The 17,662-nt window shown below is 42.7% G+C and overlaps 1 protein-coding gene across 5 annotated transcripts in view; it reads left to right on the top strand.

Annotated features, from left to right (window-relative positions):
• LOC101175742 (carboxyl-terminal PDZ ligand of neuronal nitric oxide synthase protein) overlaps nt 1–17,662 on the top strand; it is a 364,946-nt gene that overhangs the window by 253,213 nt on the left and 94,071 nt on the right. For 3 of the 5 annotated variants that reach the window (XM_030824046.1, XM_030824048.1, XM_030824045.1), the window contains exon 1: nt 13,755–13,842. The exons of the other annotated variants lie outside the window; for them this stretch is intronic. In XM_030824046.1, coding sequence (XP_030679906.1) covers nt 13,795–13,842 — 48 coding nt within the window. In that variant the 5' untranslated portion in view covers nt 13,755–13,794. Of the gene's footprint in view, nt 1–13,754; nt 13,843–17,662 lie in introns of those variants that run through there. 5 annotated transcript variants of the gene reach the window in all.

The raw sequence follows: 17,662 nt of genomic DNA, 5'->3' as shown, positions 1-17,662 counted from the left end.
CATTCACTCCACCTGAGGAGGAGGAGTTTGGGAAGCATCCCCTATCCTGACACTTCATCCAGCCCAAAGGACTTTAATTTTCATTTTATTTTTAAAATTAACAGTAAAATTGATTTTGGGGGTATAATTTTATGAATTTATGTGTCTGTATAGATTCATGTAACCTTCACTCCAATCAAGGTAGAGATACTTTCAAGTTTTGTGTGTATCAGTAGTTCATTCCTTTTTATTTGTTAAAAATTTGTTTTACATTTCAACCAATTCCCCTCTAACTTTCTGTAACAATACTGTATAACACATGAACTGCATATTTTCCTTTTTATTTTTGAGTAGTATTCTATTATATGGATATACCACAATTTGCTTATCCATTCACCCTGTGGAAGGATATTTGAGTCGTTTCTAATTTTGGTAATTATAATAGAGCTGTTAAACATTCATGTACAGGTCTTTGCGAGAACGTAACTTTCCCTTTCTCTAGGGTAAACACCTAGCTGAGGTAAAGTGGGTCATACGGTAAGTGTATGTTTAACGTTCTAAGAGACTGCCAAATTAGTTTTGGCTGTGCTGTTTTCCATTCCTTCAGCAATGCGTGAGAAGTCCAGTGGCTCTGCATCCTCCCTGGTGTGTTGGTGTCTGTTGTGCTGGACCCGTTTGACTTCAGTAGGGATGGCACCAGGTTCAAGAGGGCCGGAGGAGAGACAGAACCGGTGACAAAACATGAGCTTTATTTGGGGGAACTTAAATACAGAGACGGTCCAGTGGCTGCAGGCTGGAGAGGAGAATGATAACCGCCTGTAAAAAGCATGCAGTTTATATAGCACCCTCACTTGGCACACTTCCCTCAGCAACCTGCATGTTGGCAACCCTAATTTCTTGTTATTTCTGTCAGGTGCATCTACCATACAGTGTTTAGTTGTTGTTTTAATTTTACCTATTCTAATATGTATATAGTGGGATCTTACTGTGGTTTTAATTTGCATTTCCCTAACAGCTAATGATATTGAACATCTTTTCATGGGAGGCCATTATTCCAGACTTGGGAGAATACCCTATTGTCTTAGGGAGCTGTAATCAGGTCTGAGTGTGTTTCAATAGGCCCTGGAGCTCAAGATTCAGACTTTAAAAATCCCAGTGGGCAGATATAATTTTTTAGCCTTGTTTCCTAGGCACAAGCCTCACCTGTCTCAGTTCCTCCTGTCAGACAAAAACACTGAACCAACTACCAAAACTTGTTGGTTTCTTTACACGTGTTTATTTGCTTTCAATATATCCCCTTTAATCAAGTGTCCATTTGAGTCGTTTGCCCATTTTTTACTTTGGGTGTTGTCTACAGCTGTTGTGATTTGAGAGTTCTTTATATGAATGTATTCTGGATACAAATCTTTTGTCAGGTATCCTATTTGCAAGCATTTTTTCCCAGTCTGTTACTTGTCTTTTCATTCACTTAAAACTGGCTTCCACGGAGCAGGTTTAATTTTATGAAGTTCAATTAATCAGTTTTTTATTTTTTATGGATCATGCTTTTGGTATGAGATGTAGAAATTCTATATAAACCTAGGTCACAAAGCTTTTTGTTGCTGTTGTTGTTTTTGTTTTGTTTTTTGTTTTTGATATGGAGTCTCACTCTGTCACCCAGGCTGGAGTGCAGTGGTATGATCTTGGCTCTGCAACCTCTGCCTCCTGGGTTCCAGCGATTCTCCTGCCTCAGCCTCCTGAGTAGCTGGGACTATAGCCATGCTCCATCACACCTGGCTAATTTTTGTATTTTTAGTAGAGATGGGGTTTCACCATGTTGGCCAGCCTGGTCTTGAACTCCTGACCTCAGGTGATCTGCCTACCATTTTCTTCTAAAAGTTTTATAGTTTTACACTTAAGCCTGTGATGCACTTCGAATTATTTTTGGCATAAGGTATGAGGTTTATTTTCATGTTCATTTTGGTTTTTTGCCTGATCTGGTCACATCTCACTCTCAGTAGTTTATTCTCTTTCCCTGTCAAGTTTGACTTTAGATTTCCATCACAGTTGGAGGGGGAAACCTGCCTCACATCACAGATTGTTTTTTCATGGGAAAATAATCCCAGGATTAGGATTTTGTAGTTCGTAGTGGGGGCTTCTTCCCATTTTCATCCTCTTTCTGAATAGTCACCTTGCTCTGCTTTGGATCTATGTTCAAATCTCATCTGTCTTCGGGGGCCCTCCCATGCATTTCAGCCTCTATCTAGTAGACTCCTTCCTGCACTCTGGATGTCACAGTGGTTGTGCTTGGTAACGCCACATGCTTTAATAGAGCGGAGACAGAAAATTCAGAGGGAACTCAAATAAGGTAAGGCAGGAGTTGGCAAACCATGGCTCATGGATCAAATCTGGCTCACTGAGCGCCTTTATAAATAAAGCTTTATTGGAACATAGCTGCACTCATTTATCTGTGTATTGTCTATGGCTGTTTTTGTGCTGGAGCAAGAGAGTTGCATAGTTGCAACAGAGATCACATAGCCCTCAGAACATAAAAGATTTACCATTTTGTCTTTTATAGAAAAAAATTTACTGCCCCCCAGAGTCAAGGCTGGTACTGGGGATGAGTTGGGTTATGGCACTTTGCTATGGTGAAAACAGCCCTGCAGAAAACAGTGCTCTTCCTACATAAACCATCTTGGCATCTCTTCACCCAAGTTCATTTGTTGTCATAGAAATTTGGATGACATAATGTCTGGTGCAGCCTTGGAGTTACCTTTGGTGATGGGCTGGAAGGGAAGATGAGATGGAATAGAGATCATGTGGTGCATCAGTCAGTCCCAGTGAAGAACGGGAAGACGCAGGGAATCAGGAGTGATGTGAAGACCAGCACTGACTTCTTAGTTTCTATGGTCTACTAAACCTCACTCTACTTTAGTGGACCTCAGTCTTAGCTGCTCATGAGAATCACCTGGGTAGCTTAAAAAAAAAAAAAAAAAGCCCAATGTCCAGGCTGCACTCTAGACCAATTACATCAAAACTTCTGGGAGTGGGATCCAGACATCAGTATTTTTTAAGTTTCCCAGTTGGCTCTAGTTTACAGCCCAGGCTGGGAACCATGGTTCCATTTTACAATCCCATAACCCCAAGGAAATATTGCCACCTACTGACAATAGATAATTATTATGCTTTGAAAGAAGTCAATAACTTCAGATTCCCCTCCATTCTGGGAACTTGTGTGTTGGTTACTGTATTTATATCATTTATGTATGAGAGTTGTATATTAGAGTTTGATTTGGGGCCATCTTAAGGTGGTTGTTCCTGAGAAACACCTCGTGTCTCAATTTTTATGTAACTCAGAATATTGACATATATAATTGGTAGGAATCATTGAATGTTAGCACTGAAAGAAACCTTAGAGATGGTTCATTCACAAAGCTGACATATCCAAATACCTTTTGGACTTATATACTGTAGTTCTGGCTCCTTGCTTCTCAAAGTGTGGTCTGTGGACCAGTAGTGTCAGCATCATCTGAGACTACACTAGAAATAAAGAACCCTTGGCTCTCCCCAGACCTGCAGAATGGCCTGTAATTTAACAAGGTCCCTGAGTGATTTATGTGGACCTTCAAGTTCGAGAAGCACCAGTTTAGAGAATCATATAAGTGGAATTTTCTGGGTGTAGCTTCCAGTTTTATTGTAAGAAACTACTTTTCGAAGAAAGCTGCCAGTATTCTGTCAGAGGCTGAATGATTGCTTGACAGAGACAACACTGTGACTTCGAGAGCCCTCCAAATTCTGATTTTATTATTTTCCTCCTCCTTCTCAAATAGTTTCTTCAGTATCTCTCAAGAATTACCTTCTTCATCATACCTTTCATTATACCATGAATATTCACTGGGGCCATCAGTTCTGCCTACTGTAGTTTCTCTCCTCCCAGCCACCTTACATCTGGAACTTGTATGATCCTAATGGATGAATGCAAGCACAGGTTTTCCAAATTTACCCTTATCTCTTGCTCATCATGTTAGAAAGTCTAAGCTCACCCTAAGCTTAGTATGGGGAGATTCAATGGGTAGAAGACTTGGGAGAGCATAGGACAAAGCAGTCCCACATGAATGGCTGTGTGACCCCCACATCCTGTCTAACTCCTATTACCTGATTCTCCAGTGCAAGATAGACTTTTTCAATGTATAACACATTCTCGTGTTCACCTATGCTGGCATTGGGGAAAACAATGCTACCTTTTCCAGGCAAGGGATTTAGGGACCACTTCCTTATTCTGCTTCTCAGTCTATATAGTGATTTCATCCAGATATTTTCTTTATTCTTACTATGCAGCGCTTGATATATGTCTCTAGTCTTTCCTAGATTTCTCATTTCCAGTGTCTCTTCTTCCTGAATCCTCAGTGCTGTTGCCAAGATTATGTTCAGGATTTGCACCTCTATTTTTCACTCTTTTTAAAACCCTTAAGCACCCTCCTACTTTCTATGCAAAACTATAGTAACTTCTTTTCCATTTTAGAACCTTCCCCATCTGTCTGCATCCTTTCTCCCTTCCATTGCTTCTGGGATTGACCTGGCCTCACCAAATGCCTTCATTTCTATGTTGCTATACATTTGCCCCACCTTCCTCAAGTGTGCCTGCCCATCTAACTCTTCCTAAAAGAGCTATGAAGGTTCATATCACATTGAGTTATGTTTAGAGCTGGGAAGGTATAATCTAACCCAATACCTTAGCTTCACAGAAGGGAAGAATTATACCCTTCTGTAGGGTAGGTGGCTTGCTCAAGGTCACATAGCTAAGAATGTGAATACTTGCTGTGAAATAGTATTACTATTCAGCGTAGCTTCTTTGACTTCATAATACTTCATGCAAATTGTTTCACCTAACTTCACAAGGTGAGTGTGGGATGTGTGTGGCAGATAGTGAGAGGTGCTGGGAGGTTTATTAAACATGATTCATTACCTTCTTTTCAAGAGAGGTAAATCGAGCCCTAGAAAGACAAAAGGATTCATCATTTGTCTCATACCCACTTTGGTCTAAGGCAGAAAACCGTAAATCCTTGATTCATGACTCTTCTAAATACTGGGAAACGTTTACTCCTTCTACATATGTGTGTGTGTGTGAGAGTGTGTGTGTGTGTAGATATGAATCATACTGTGGGAACAGTGTTGTCTCTGCCCCACTCCTCTGCAAGACTATTTATTGCTGCATAATAGATATGTATATTTTGGGGTACATGTGATAATTTGATACATTCATATAGATGTAAAGATCAAATCAGGGTGACTGGGACATTCAATCACCTTAAATAAGTACCTTTTCTTTCTGCCAGGAACGTTGTTTAATGTCTCTAGTCTTCCTGCTTACATCGTATATTAACCATTCAGAGGAGTTTAGAGGAGAGTCTAGGCTAGATGTTAGTGGAGAATGATAGAATTGACCGGAGTAGGGTTTATACTGTTGTATTTTTATCTTGCCATCCACCTCTGTCTCTTTTTTTACTTAAAGAAGAGAAGATTCTAATACTTGTTTTTAACATGCTGTGAGAGATATAGAGGAGAAAGCAGCGGATGATTGTTAGTATTGGTACTTATCTTGCTTCATAAATCACCCCTTCAGGCCCCTTAATCATTTAGGTTGTTGTTCAGCTCCCCGTGACCTGTCAGCATGCTCCTGGTCAGAGAAAAGTGATGGCTGTATTCCCAGGGCTATCTCGTCTCCTCTCTACAGGGAGCAACTGCCACTCGAAGCTCCCCTGAGCACACAGCCCGAGATTACTTGCACTTGAGGCTGCCGCTGCCTTCCATGCAAGGGCCTGTTTAACTTGCCCTATGCCATCATGCTGGTCTCCTGACACTGGAAATGTAGCCTCCTCACAGAACATCTGTGTGTGCATGAACCTCTCTTCCACCTTCTCAACGTTCCAAATGGCAACGAGCTTGAATATTTGCTGCCCCAAAGCCCTCCTTAAGTTCAGAAGGTCTCTTTACTGTGTTTTTCTGTCCTTACTGGTATTTCGTACCCTTCCCAGGTTATTGACATGTGTCCCGGGGTGTGGAATGTTCCTGGTCCTGTGAAGTTAATTTCCAATATGTTCTTATTCCTCTTCTTGAATTCTGTTATAAAATGGGGTTTGTGTGCTCATGGGAGAGCTCATTAACCATGTATTGAATGAATGGAGGAATGAATGAATAATTTTATTTCCTGGAGCCATGATTCTGAGCTACTAAAAAAGACACAAGTGTTGAGGAACATAACAAGCACAGAGCCAAGAGTCAGGAGATGTAGGTTCCAGATATGGGTTTTCTGCTAATGAACCTGGGAAGTCTCTTATCATCCCTGGGCACTGGTTTCTTCATCTATAAGATGAAAAGCTTGGTCAATCCTGGTGGACTCAAACATTTCAAACACAAACTTTCCTCTATAAATTTTTTAATGAACTATTTCAGGCTGGGTGCAGTGGCTCATGTCTGTAATCCTAACACTTTGGGAGGCCGAGGTGGGAGGATTGCTTGACCCCAGGAATTTGAGATCAGCCTGGGCAGCATGGCAAAACCCTGTTTCTATTTAAATAAATAATCAAGAAATATTTCAGATGTAAAAAATGTATGAAAGGTAAAGTATGAATACCTAATGCTTACCACTCTGTGGAATTTCCTCCCAAAGTAAAACTTTTTATTGTAGTAGCTTTTGATTTAGAAAATGGATGACAACAACTAGCAATAGCACTTTCATAAGAATCTATCTTGTTACAAGAATAGCTATACTTAAAAAATAGTACATATACGATTAAGACACATTGATTAGTTTATGGCAATTCTTAATGCAGATAAAAATGTATAATGATCCTTGTTTTTGTGGCCCAAAGTAGTGTTTCTGAATAGCACGATCTACATTGCTATGTGCATTTAAAAAAATGACAACTTTTGGCTGTACTTCTGATCTGCTGAATAAACATTTCTAAAGCCTGGGCCTGTGATTCTGCCTTTTTATCAAGTATTCCAAATGGGATTTAGAACTTGAGTTTTAGATCTCCTTGGTCTACAGAGTAGGTTGATACTTCATTTCTATATAATGACAATGAGTATTTCTTTAAAAAGTAGCTTCTGTGGTTCCTTTTGAGTATTTTGGAGATTACAGAGATTTTATTTATACCCAATTTTCAATAATATATCTATTGCAAAAATAAGTTATGCTGGGATTGAGGTAGGTAGATGGGAAATAAATGTCTCTACCCAGTGTTTCCAAGACTCCTCATAGATATTCTGGAATTTAGATTCATTTCAAACTTTGGTGTTGGTCATGCTGGCATTTCTGAGATTTTATATAAATCAACAATACAAGTCACGTCAGTATCAGAGACTGCCATGGTTCTCAGGAACCCTGCCCCCCAGATTCTGGTTCCATAGGCATAAGAGCCAGAAGTTAAGGAAGCTGGGTAACCCACAGAACAGAAGTTCATCTCACGACCATCCCCCCATTCATTACTCCTAAGTGTAGTGTCAAATGATTATGAGTGGCTTTGGCCAATAATGACAGCTCTACGGGATTTCATTTTTAAAAGCCTGTATCAAGCATAGATAAAGTGCTCAGTACTGTGCTGTGGACCATGGACCATGTAAGGAAGATTAGTTCTTCTTAAAGTCCTTGCACTTTGGAATGGAATCCAGATTTTAATAATTTGGTAATTAACTTCTGGAAGGCTTACTTTATATACAGTGCCTTTTCTTGGGCTCTGTGAATAACCACTGTCAACTATATTCATTACTTTGACATTCATTTATCACCCTCCTATGTCCCGGTCTCTTTTCTTGGGTAGAAATGTGTGTCAGTCATATTTCTTGCTCTCATGAAGGGCATGGCCTGTGGGATAAATAATCAACCAATCAACAGTGAGTGATAATAGAGGCTTGCATATTGCTGTAGTAACCAACTCTGTGGGAGGATATGGGAAGCAGGAGTTGGCTTCACTGTGTAGAAGTGTGAGCAGACATTTCAAGAATAAACAAGAGTTCACCAGGCAGATGGTGTGGGGAGGGCATTTTAGGCATAGGGAATAGCAAATGCAATTACATGGAAGTGTGGAAAACTATGGCATGTTTAACTTGCATGTGGGGGAGTTCCAGAAATATCCTTTCGTGAGCAGAATTTAAGTGGACTTGCCGTGAGAACAAATGTGTTTGTTACATGGTGTTTTAGATTTTGCATTTCTGTATTGTGGTAAAATATACATGACATAAAATTTACCATTTTAGGCTGGGCGCGGTGGCTCACGCCTGTAATCCAAGCACTTTGGGAGGCTGGGGCGGGCAGATCACCAGCCTGGCCAAAATGGTGAAACCCCGTTTCTACTTAAAATACAAAAATTAGCCGAGTGTGTTGGCAGGTGCCTGTAATCCCAGCTACTCGGGAGGCTGAGGCAGGAGAATTGCTTGAACCTGGGAGGCAGAGGTTGCAGTGAGCTGAGATTGCGCCATTGCACTCCAGCCTGGGAGACAAGAGTGAGACTTCATCTGAAAAAAGAAAAAAAAAAAATTTACCATTTTAACCCTTTTTAAGTATACGGTTCTGTGGCATTAAATACATTTACATTGCTGTACAACCATCACCACCATACATCTCCAGAACTTTTTCATCTTGCAAAGATGAAACTCTGTACCTGTTAACTTCCATTTCCCCTTCTGCTCAGCCCCTATTATTTGTCTCTATAAGTTTGACAACCCTAGGGACTTCATATAAGTGGCATCATAGAATATCTTCCATTTGTCATCAAGATTCATCCATGTTGTAGCATATGTCAGAATGTCCTAACTTTTTAAGGCTGAATAATATTCCATTGTATGTATGCACCACATTTTGTGAATCCATTCATCCATTGATAGACATTTGGGTTGCTTCTACCTTTTGGTTATTGTGAATAATACTGCTGTGAACATGGGTATACTCAGATTTTGTATCTTACTGTCTAAATTTTTAGACTCTCACATAATACATGCAAAAGGGCTTTCTGAAAACCCTTTACGAGACAGTACCTTTGGTAGAAGTGCTTATGGTTTTGTTACGGAGATCTGCTCACACTCCTGAAACCAAGACTGTAGACAGAATATGATTGGAATGCCCAGCAGCACTGTCAGAGTCCACTTTTAAATTTCCTGTGATCATTTGCAAGAAGCGAAGCTCCAAAGCTCCTTCTAGAAAGGTAGTGAACACAGTCAAGGACTTACAGAGCCTGGCATACTGTTTGCCTTTGCAAACTGAATCCTCTCCCCTTGGTGAAGTTGCCTCTGAGCACCTTGACTCATAAGCAGGTCTTGGCTGACATCTGTAAGCATTGCAGAGACAGTGAGAAGGACTTGGCAAAATGAATTTTATGGTTAAGAATGAGGGAGACCTGCTTCCTATGAAGCAGGTGAGAGAGTGTATCACCAGCCAAATTATTTCTGGCTAAGGTGACTGAAGAACCAAGGATCCTGTTTTCTCTCTCTCTCTTTATTGCTTGCTCACTCTCCCTCTCTCTCTCTCTCTGTGTGTGTGTGTGTGTGTGTGTGTGTGTGTTAGAAATCCATGGGTATGTTAATATACATATATGTTTTTTAACATATATATATTATATGTTAAAATTCAGGTATTTTCAAAAATCCAGGGATTCTTTAGGGAGCTACACATTTTTGTGAAAACAGACTGTTAAATGCGTGAGGAGCATCTGATGGCCCCAGCCCTTCCCCTGGACTCTGAGGAAGTAATTCTATTCCTTCTGTTTCTGAAGTACAGCCTCAGGTTCAGGGCTGGCCGGTCCCTTCATGAGATGCCCACTCTGCTGTTGCAGACTTCTGGCTTCCCCTTCTTGGATACTCAGTGACCAGGATGGAGATATATAGGGTTAGGAGGCAGTTAGGCAGTTTGGGAAGTTGGGAAAAAGGAAGCACTGGGGTGTCAGGAGATGATTAGAAATGAGGCTGCTTATCTGTCAGCAGCTTTCCAACTTCTCATCGATGTTTTTACTCATGTCTTCCATTGAGTGTTCACTCCTGGCTCCTGTTGGATGTTCTTCCCAGCTTCCCCTTCCTGGACCTCACTGACTGGCACAGCACATTAAGTTCCAAGGCCACTATTCCAAAACAAGGTCCCAAGTCTCTGTTTGTGAAACCCCAAACACTTTCCCCTGACCTTTCCAGTCTGCAGGTGGTGTTCCAGGACTTGCTTTGTTTTGTTCCCTGAAAGGTCAAGTCCTGTAGGGCTTCATCTGTCCAGGCTGGTGGGGCTCTGGCTGGCAAAGCAAATGCATCAGATCAGCCTGGCCATATTCAGGGAGGGCCAGGCCCGTTGGCACACACTGCAGGGCTGGCATGGGCTTTGTGGGAGGCTGGTCTGAGCCACAGACGGTGGCACCAGCAGTCTTGTTTGTTCTTCAGCCCCTGGCAAAGCCTGAGCAGATTGGATTCCTGTCCTGTGGAACATAGATGCTTCCTCCAGAGCCCACCTGCCCAGGCAGTGCTCCACCTTGGAGCAGCACAGTCAGTTTGGGAAAAAGGAGGACTTGTCCCTGAGAGCCTCTTCTCTTCTCCATTCTTGTGGTTACTCCGTTATCTCCCCTCTGTCCAAATTCATTTTCTCACCCCTCAGTGAACAAAATAACATGTTGTCCAAGTGAAGCGTAATTGCAATATAAACAAATGGCTTAATGATAATAAATATTCAAGCATTTTCAGATACTTGATTTCCTTTTATTTTCCTAGTTTCCAACATAATTGCAAGTTAATTTTAATTTTTCTATTGGAAAGGGTATGGGACATCTGACCAGCAGGCAGGTGGGGAAGATGCAGAGTGTGTCCAACCTAAGAGTCCTTATAAATAGCACTCAGGCAGTTCTGGCAGCCGTGATGGGACCTGGAGGCCTATTTCCTGCCTCTCTTGTCCATCTTCATTTTGAAGGACTCCAGAGCATTCCACCAGCTGTTGTAAGGAGCACCTGTGTTGTCACCATCATTGAGATTTTGGGAGAAATCATTTGGTCATGCTTTTCCCTGCAGTGACCGTGCCCACAGACCCTATAAGAGCCATTGGGAACTATGTGCATGGTGATTGAATTAGAGGCCTGTTTCCAGTTCTAAAGAGAAAGTTCAGTTGCACTTTTGAGTTCTTAAGACGAAAGTATTAAAAGGCGTGGCCAAGCCTGCCAAAATCTAACTGTAGAAATAGATAAGGTTTCAGATACACAAGCAAGGAGCTGGCTGGGTGCCTCTTGCTATGCTTGGGTAAGAAATCATGATTAATAAAAGCCACAGAGAGAGTGAAGCCAACAGGGAGGTGGACCAAGCAAGAAAGAGAGATATGGTCAACTACAACATTCTTCCAAAAATATAAGACATTTAAGGTTATGGCATAGCAGGCAGTATGTTCTCTAAAACCAGGACTGGGGAGAATGATGTAGTGTTTTGCAGAGGTAGGTACTTGGTATTTCTGCTTTGATTTTGTTGTTAGAAAAGAGACGTATATGGGGCATATGAAAGTGATATACTGTAAGAGACCAAAGACAATAAAACAGTTGAGGTCCAACCTGTCTAGGGTAGGTTTTGTCCTCTTCTGGGTGTTTCTGGGACTCTTCAGCCTTTAACTTCCACCTGAGTGCATCAGACACACTCTTCTGTACTCCTTTGGCTGGCAGGAACAGCCTGATTTTAGTGACTCATTCAGAAGGGAGGTGCAGCTGGAAGGTTGTGTTTATTAAAGCCCAAGTGACTGGAGGTAAACGCAGGTGTGGTCAGGAAATGTAGCTGGTTCACCTCTCAGTAGGCACAAGGCCAAAGTCAGCTGACTTGCAGATTGTAATGCTGGTTCTCCCACCCAGAGGTTATTTGAGTTCATCCAGCACTGCAGCTGAGCAGAATGCTGCAGTCAGGGTGACACCGCAAACTGGAGCCATGTCCTTAAGTGCATGCCAGTCAAACCAACTTTAACCTTCACTGGTTTGTGGCTGCTGACCTACAGAGGAATTTGTTATATGGCTGAGGTCCTGTCCTACCTAAGCCAGACTCCAGTGCAAAAAAAAATCCTGTCAGATGCACCTCTTCTTCTCTGTCTCCATCTCCCTCTCTGCCTCCTGTTTCCCCTTTACTCTACTGTTAGTTGGCCTGGGGTTCCTGGGCTGAAGCAGTTTCCTTCTGTCTCCATGTGTTTGCTGCTCTGGTTTGCTCTTCTTCCAGGGCCCCTTGGTAAAGAAGAGCTGCCGACAGGGTAGAGTGGAGGTGGGGAAGTGACCACCAGACTGAGAGTGATATAGGTTGTGGTCACCAGTGATGTAGGTTGCTGTCACCAGGACACTCAAATCAGCTGTGACCAGAGCCTGCAATGACAATGTGAAGAAGGATCTCTTACCTCAGTTAGTGAGGTCCTATTCTTGTAGAGACAAGAATGTTTCTTGTAGAAACAGATAGCCAAGAAGTATCAACAATAACTGTACAGTGGAATAGAAGATCTGAGATTTTAGTGAAAAGGATAGACTCAGGACAGTAGGAAGCTCTAAGTTGGGTTTGTAACATCAGAATATTAAAAGGCACAGTGAAGAGAAAGTTCCGGATTTCTAATGAGATTTCCAAAGTAGGCTGTGTTTTTATCTCATTAGGATGGATTAAGTTCATGCCTATCAACACTAACTGTAGAAATAATTAGGTTCCAGATGCACTGTCAAGGTGTTTGGTGCCTTTTTCCAGGCTTGAGTGGCAACATGGTAGGAGAAAGTCTTGAGTATAAAAGGTCCCAGAGAAGAGATATGGGTGGGCTTTGGGTCTTGTGTTTCTTAATTTTTAATCTGTAGCCCAGATGTTTGATTAGAGAGCTTGCAAGTGAAGTTTGCTAGGTGGTGATAGTAAGATGGGAATCAGATGAAAATGGTTTTAATAAACTGGAGAAGTGCTCAAAATGAAGTTCACTGAGGAGAATGTAGAATTATACCACCAGTTATGAATAGCTACACAAGTGTAAGACATGGCTATGAATGAACAAATGTACCAGAAAGAGCTGAGATTGAGGATGACGCCAACATCCATCAGCAGTATGGGTATGTGGTTGGAGCATCCCTGTCTAGGACTACAAATAAGAGTTCAAAACACAGGGGTTGTCACTATATACCCCATGAATATGTACAATTATTTGTCAATTAAAAATATAATTAAATAAAACTTAACAAATACATGGTTTGTGAGGCCATGTCTTTTCTAGATGTGCCAAAATCTTCAGGCTAACAGGGCTGTGGGTAGACTTGTAGACTGACTCACAGATAAAGGAAATTTGAAATTGAACTTGTAGAGAGTAATTTAGAATTCATAATTATCTTTCAGTGTGTAAAAAACCCTGATGTGAAGACTGGTGCCAGCTGTTAGTCTTTGCTGAGGATGGAATGTAGTTTCTGCAGCCTTTGATGAGACACTAGGAATACTTGCCTGACCGTGGAAGTCATTAAATGATAGAATGAGTTATTGAGGGAAGGTTCTGATTTTTTATGGGATATTCCAAGTAGACTCTGTTTTCATCTCATGAGGGTAGATGAGGTCCATCTACCCTAGCTGATGGCTGAGAAGTGGTATAGACTATTCAGAGTCCTGTTCCTAACCCAGAGATTCCCTGAGACATCCACCTGCTTTTACATCCCCCAAGGTGCTCCCTGCCCCCAGGAGCTGTTCCCCACACCTGTCTGGGGACCTTTTTTCCAGGCATGGGCTAGCTGGGTCTGTATAGATGCACTGATCTCATCAGATTGCACTTTCTTTTTGTTTTCTTCTTTCTTGCAGTATGAGTTTAAAGCCAAGAACATCAAGAAGAAGAAAGTGAGCATTATGGTTTCAGTGGATGGAGTGAAAGTGATTCTGAAGAAGAAGAAAAAGGTAAGTGGCTCTGAACCAGAATCTGAGGTGAAGAGGAAAGCAGGGGAGGTAGGCATGGGGTACCGTTTTCTTCTGGGCCTGCCTCCAGAGAGAATCCCTCCCTTATCTGGCAAGCTCTTCTGCTTTGAGCAGCAATGGTGCTGACAGGCTGCAGCAGAGCATAGGGAGAGGCGAGGCCAAAGGCCTAGTCACCAGTTGGCTCAGTCAGTCCTGGTACCCCAGGTGATGAGGGTCACCTCCTGTCATCCATGCCTTCAACCCCCCTCCCCATTTTCATACCTTTATCTTTGAGTTTTGAGTCCTGATGGTAGGAAATATTTTCAATTTTAGTGAGAATAGTAGGGTTCAGTGGGATTGGGCAGCGAGAGGAGGCTTCCTCAGCAGCTGTCCCCTTCGACTGCAGGAGCATCCTTCAGTCCCACCCAAGGTGCCATGCAGCCCCTCCCTTGTGTGTCCTTGCATCCTCCTGTTGCAGCCCATATTTACATTGTCCCTCAAGACCCAGCCACTGCTGCTGCTCCGTGTGCAGGGATGGTGGGGTGTGGCCAGGTCGGGAGGAAGGGCAGGGGGATTGATCCATTCAGCGTGAGTTGCGGAGAGACAAGCAAGTGAGCATATGTTGTTTAAACACTTGTCTGTTTTGTGCCAGTTGTATGTGGTTGTGGCAGGTAACATTAACCCCTTGGAAAGGCTAGATTCGTATGGTGGGAGGATGTGTGTTTTCAAAAAGAAACAGAAAAGAGCTTGGCTGATTGAGGATATATGAGGAGCCCTTTTTGTCCCTGTTTCTCAATTCTGCTGATGTTTTTATTTTTTATTTATGATGCCTTTGTTTTACATTTATTGATGGTAGCACCATATCGTAGTCCTCCATAGACCTCCTGAGCTTCTTTTGGTTCCAAATCTCAGTTGCTCTTAATTCAAATGGGACTTAAAGCAGACCTTGAATGTCGGGGCTAGAGGGAGAGAGTGTGGAGGTTATGGAAGCAAAGACAAATGAATCATAGTAGGCAACATAAATTTGAAGAACCATATAGCTGAGAGGGATCTTAAAGGGGACTTGTCATATCAATCCAAGGGCTTAAATCTTGTTTATAATGTCCGTACAAGGGGCATTGTCCAGTGTATGATTGGACACCTGTAGCAGTGGGAAATTTACTACTTCCTGAGGCAGCCCCTTTCCTCTCTGGATGGTTACAAAGGTCTCATATATTAATCCAAAACTTGTTCTTTCACGTTCCCTCAATACTTTCATTGGTGGTTTTGGAAAGTGTTTTATGGCTATGATGCTGCAAGTATGTAGAGAAAAGATAAACTGTTTATAAAGAACCACCTTCTTCAAAATTCACAAGTACAGGGAATTAAATATCTTTGCCTTTGTAAGCCTTTACTGTGTGCATGGGCCCCATCTTGTTCTTCCTCTGGGGACATCTGTTTTGCTTCTTCTCCTCTCACATGTATGTACAGAGTGGACAGTCACGGGACAGTCTTTAGAGTATTGTCTTCTAGAAGTTCCTGAGCAGGACAGTTGCTGAAGCAAGCTGAGGCCTGTCAAGCCCTGGGCCTGTTAAAGAAATCATGGATGACAACAATATGAATTTGAGCAAAAGATATCCTCAGGAAAAAAAGGGCTAATTTGTCACGTGTGTAAGATTGCTTTCCTCAGCAATCCACAGCTGACACTCCCAGAATCTTCCCGCCACCCCGCTACACATGTACTTCTGACTGACATATCTTTGTTTGCCTTTCCTTCCTTCCTTCCTTCCTTCCTTCCTTCCTTCCTTCCTTCCTTCCCTTTCCTTCCTTTCTTTCTTTTCTCTTTCTTTCTTCTCTTTCTTCCCTTTCTTTCTCTCTTTCTCTCTCTCTCTCTCCCTCTTTCCCTCTTCCCCTCTTTCCCTCTTTCCTTCCTGATTTCCTGCTTTCTTTCTCCCTTTCTCCCTTTCTTTCTTTCTTTCTTTCTTTCTTTCTTTCTTTCTTTCTTTCTTTCTTTCTCCTTCCTTCCTTCCTTCCTTCCTTCCTTCCTTTCTTCCTTCCCTCCCTCCCTCCTTCCCTCCCTTCCTTCCTTCCCTCCCTCCCTCCCTTCGTTCCTTCCCTCCATCCCTCCCTCCCTTCCTCCCTTCTTCTTGATGGAGTTTCGTTCTTTTGCCCAGGCTGGAGTGAAGTGGCGCAATCTTGGCTCACTGCAACCTCCACCCCCTGGGTTCAACTGATTCTCCTGCCTCAGCCTCCGAGTAGCTGTGATTACTGGTGCCTGCCACCATGCCCAGCTACTTTTTATATTTTTAGTAGAGACAGGGTTTCGCCATGGTGGCTAGGTGGTCTTGAACTCCTGACCTCAGTTGATCCACCCACCTCAGCCTCCCAAAGTGCTAGGATTACAGGCATGAGCCACTGAGCCCAGCCTGTTGACTTTCGATTAGGTTAAATGTAAACACCTGCTGTCTTAGGGGCTGCTCTGTCCCTTTCAGGTATCTTCATACACCTCTGTTGTTGTCCATCATGGGGCAACTTCATAGTTTTGCCCTTAGGGCACAGTCTGGTTTCTCACCTCACTGTCTCTCCCATGTACCTTTACTACATATGGTGGCTTCCCCACTGTGCATGTGAGAAAACTGAGATTGGATCACATGATGCAGTGTGTGCTGAGGTACCACTTGGAGAGAAGCCTCCCTGCCTCCACTAAGCACATGAAAGCCAGGCTGAAGTAGCATCTCCCTGAGGGAGTGCATGGGACCTCGTGACTCACTTTGAAACTACGTCCTGGGTAATCTCCAGTGTGGCTTCACCGTCCTGCTGGCCCAGAAAAAAAGATGGTCTAGCAGGTCTTTCCTAGATCTAACTATTCTGATGCCAGGCTTGGGAAAAGGGAGCCGCCCATCTTGTTTCCTGCACCCACACTTGGTGTCCATTCCAGGACCGTGGCTGTGATTTGAATAATGCCTTTAACCACGGGGTTCATTTTACACCGTCTCTGACAGATGAATGCACCTTAACAGCAATCAGCCTTTTTGTCATCTTGTTCTCATATGACAGTTCTCTGGTATCTTAATGCTACCACCACACTCAGACACATGCACACTTTCTCTCTCTACTTATAGAATTGAGAGAGGTGAGAGTAGACATGCTATTGTGTAAATGCACAATTTTCTCCAAGGAAATGGAATACTTGGCAAATTTCACTGCACCATCATGATTAGGTTAAGAACTAGAGCTCTTTGCCAAGTAGCTGTAGGTGTAGAGACAGCCATAGCCTGTATTCAGCCGTGAAGCAATGGTTCCATGTACAGCCTGATATTGCCCACTGATTCGTTGGTGCTTGTGCCAGGCTAGTGGGTAAAAATGTTGAACAGTCCTCTCCTCCCACAATTAGCTTGTTGATTTTCACTAGGTCAGTGTGACAAGCTGGGAGGAACACTCAGCCCAGATGAGAAGACCTGGGTTTCAGTCCTGGCTCTATCCTTCCTGGCCTGTGGTTCTAAGCATGTTATTTTGCCTTTCTCAGCTTCAACTGTGAAGAGTTCAATTAGGTGATCACTTTAACTTTTCTAGCTTGGATACTCTGTGCCAGCTCTGGAACCATGCTTTTTGGTGTTTGTGTGTATATATAGGTCACCTATATATATTTAGGTCTTTGAGAATCTACTGGACTACCAAAAAAAAAACCCACAAAAAACAGCCCCTGGAGTCTGAGTGGGTCATATGTTGTTCTTTCTCAATCTTCTAGAGCAGGAGGGGACCCTCTGAGGTCCAACATCCCTGAGGCCACCATCCCAGCCTCCTCTCTCTCCCAACCTGTCTGTAACTGGTGAATGGTGATGTG

The sequence above is a fragment of the Nomascus leucogenys genome, chromosome 12, assembly GCF_006542625.1.
Source record: "Nomascus leucogenys isolate Asia chromosome 12, Asia_NLE_v1, whole genome shotgun sequence".
Classification (NCBI taxonomy): Eukaryota; Metazoa; Chordata; class Mammalia; order Primates; family Hylobatidae; genus Nomascus; species Nomascus leucogenys.
This window is presented reverse-complemented; position numbering and strand designations above follow the sequence as displayed.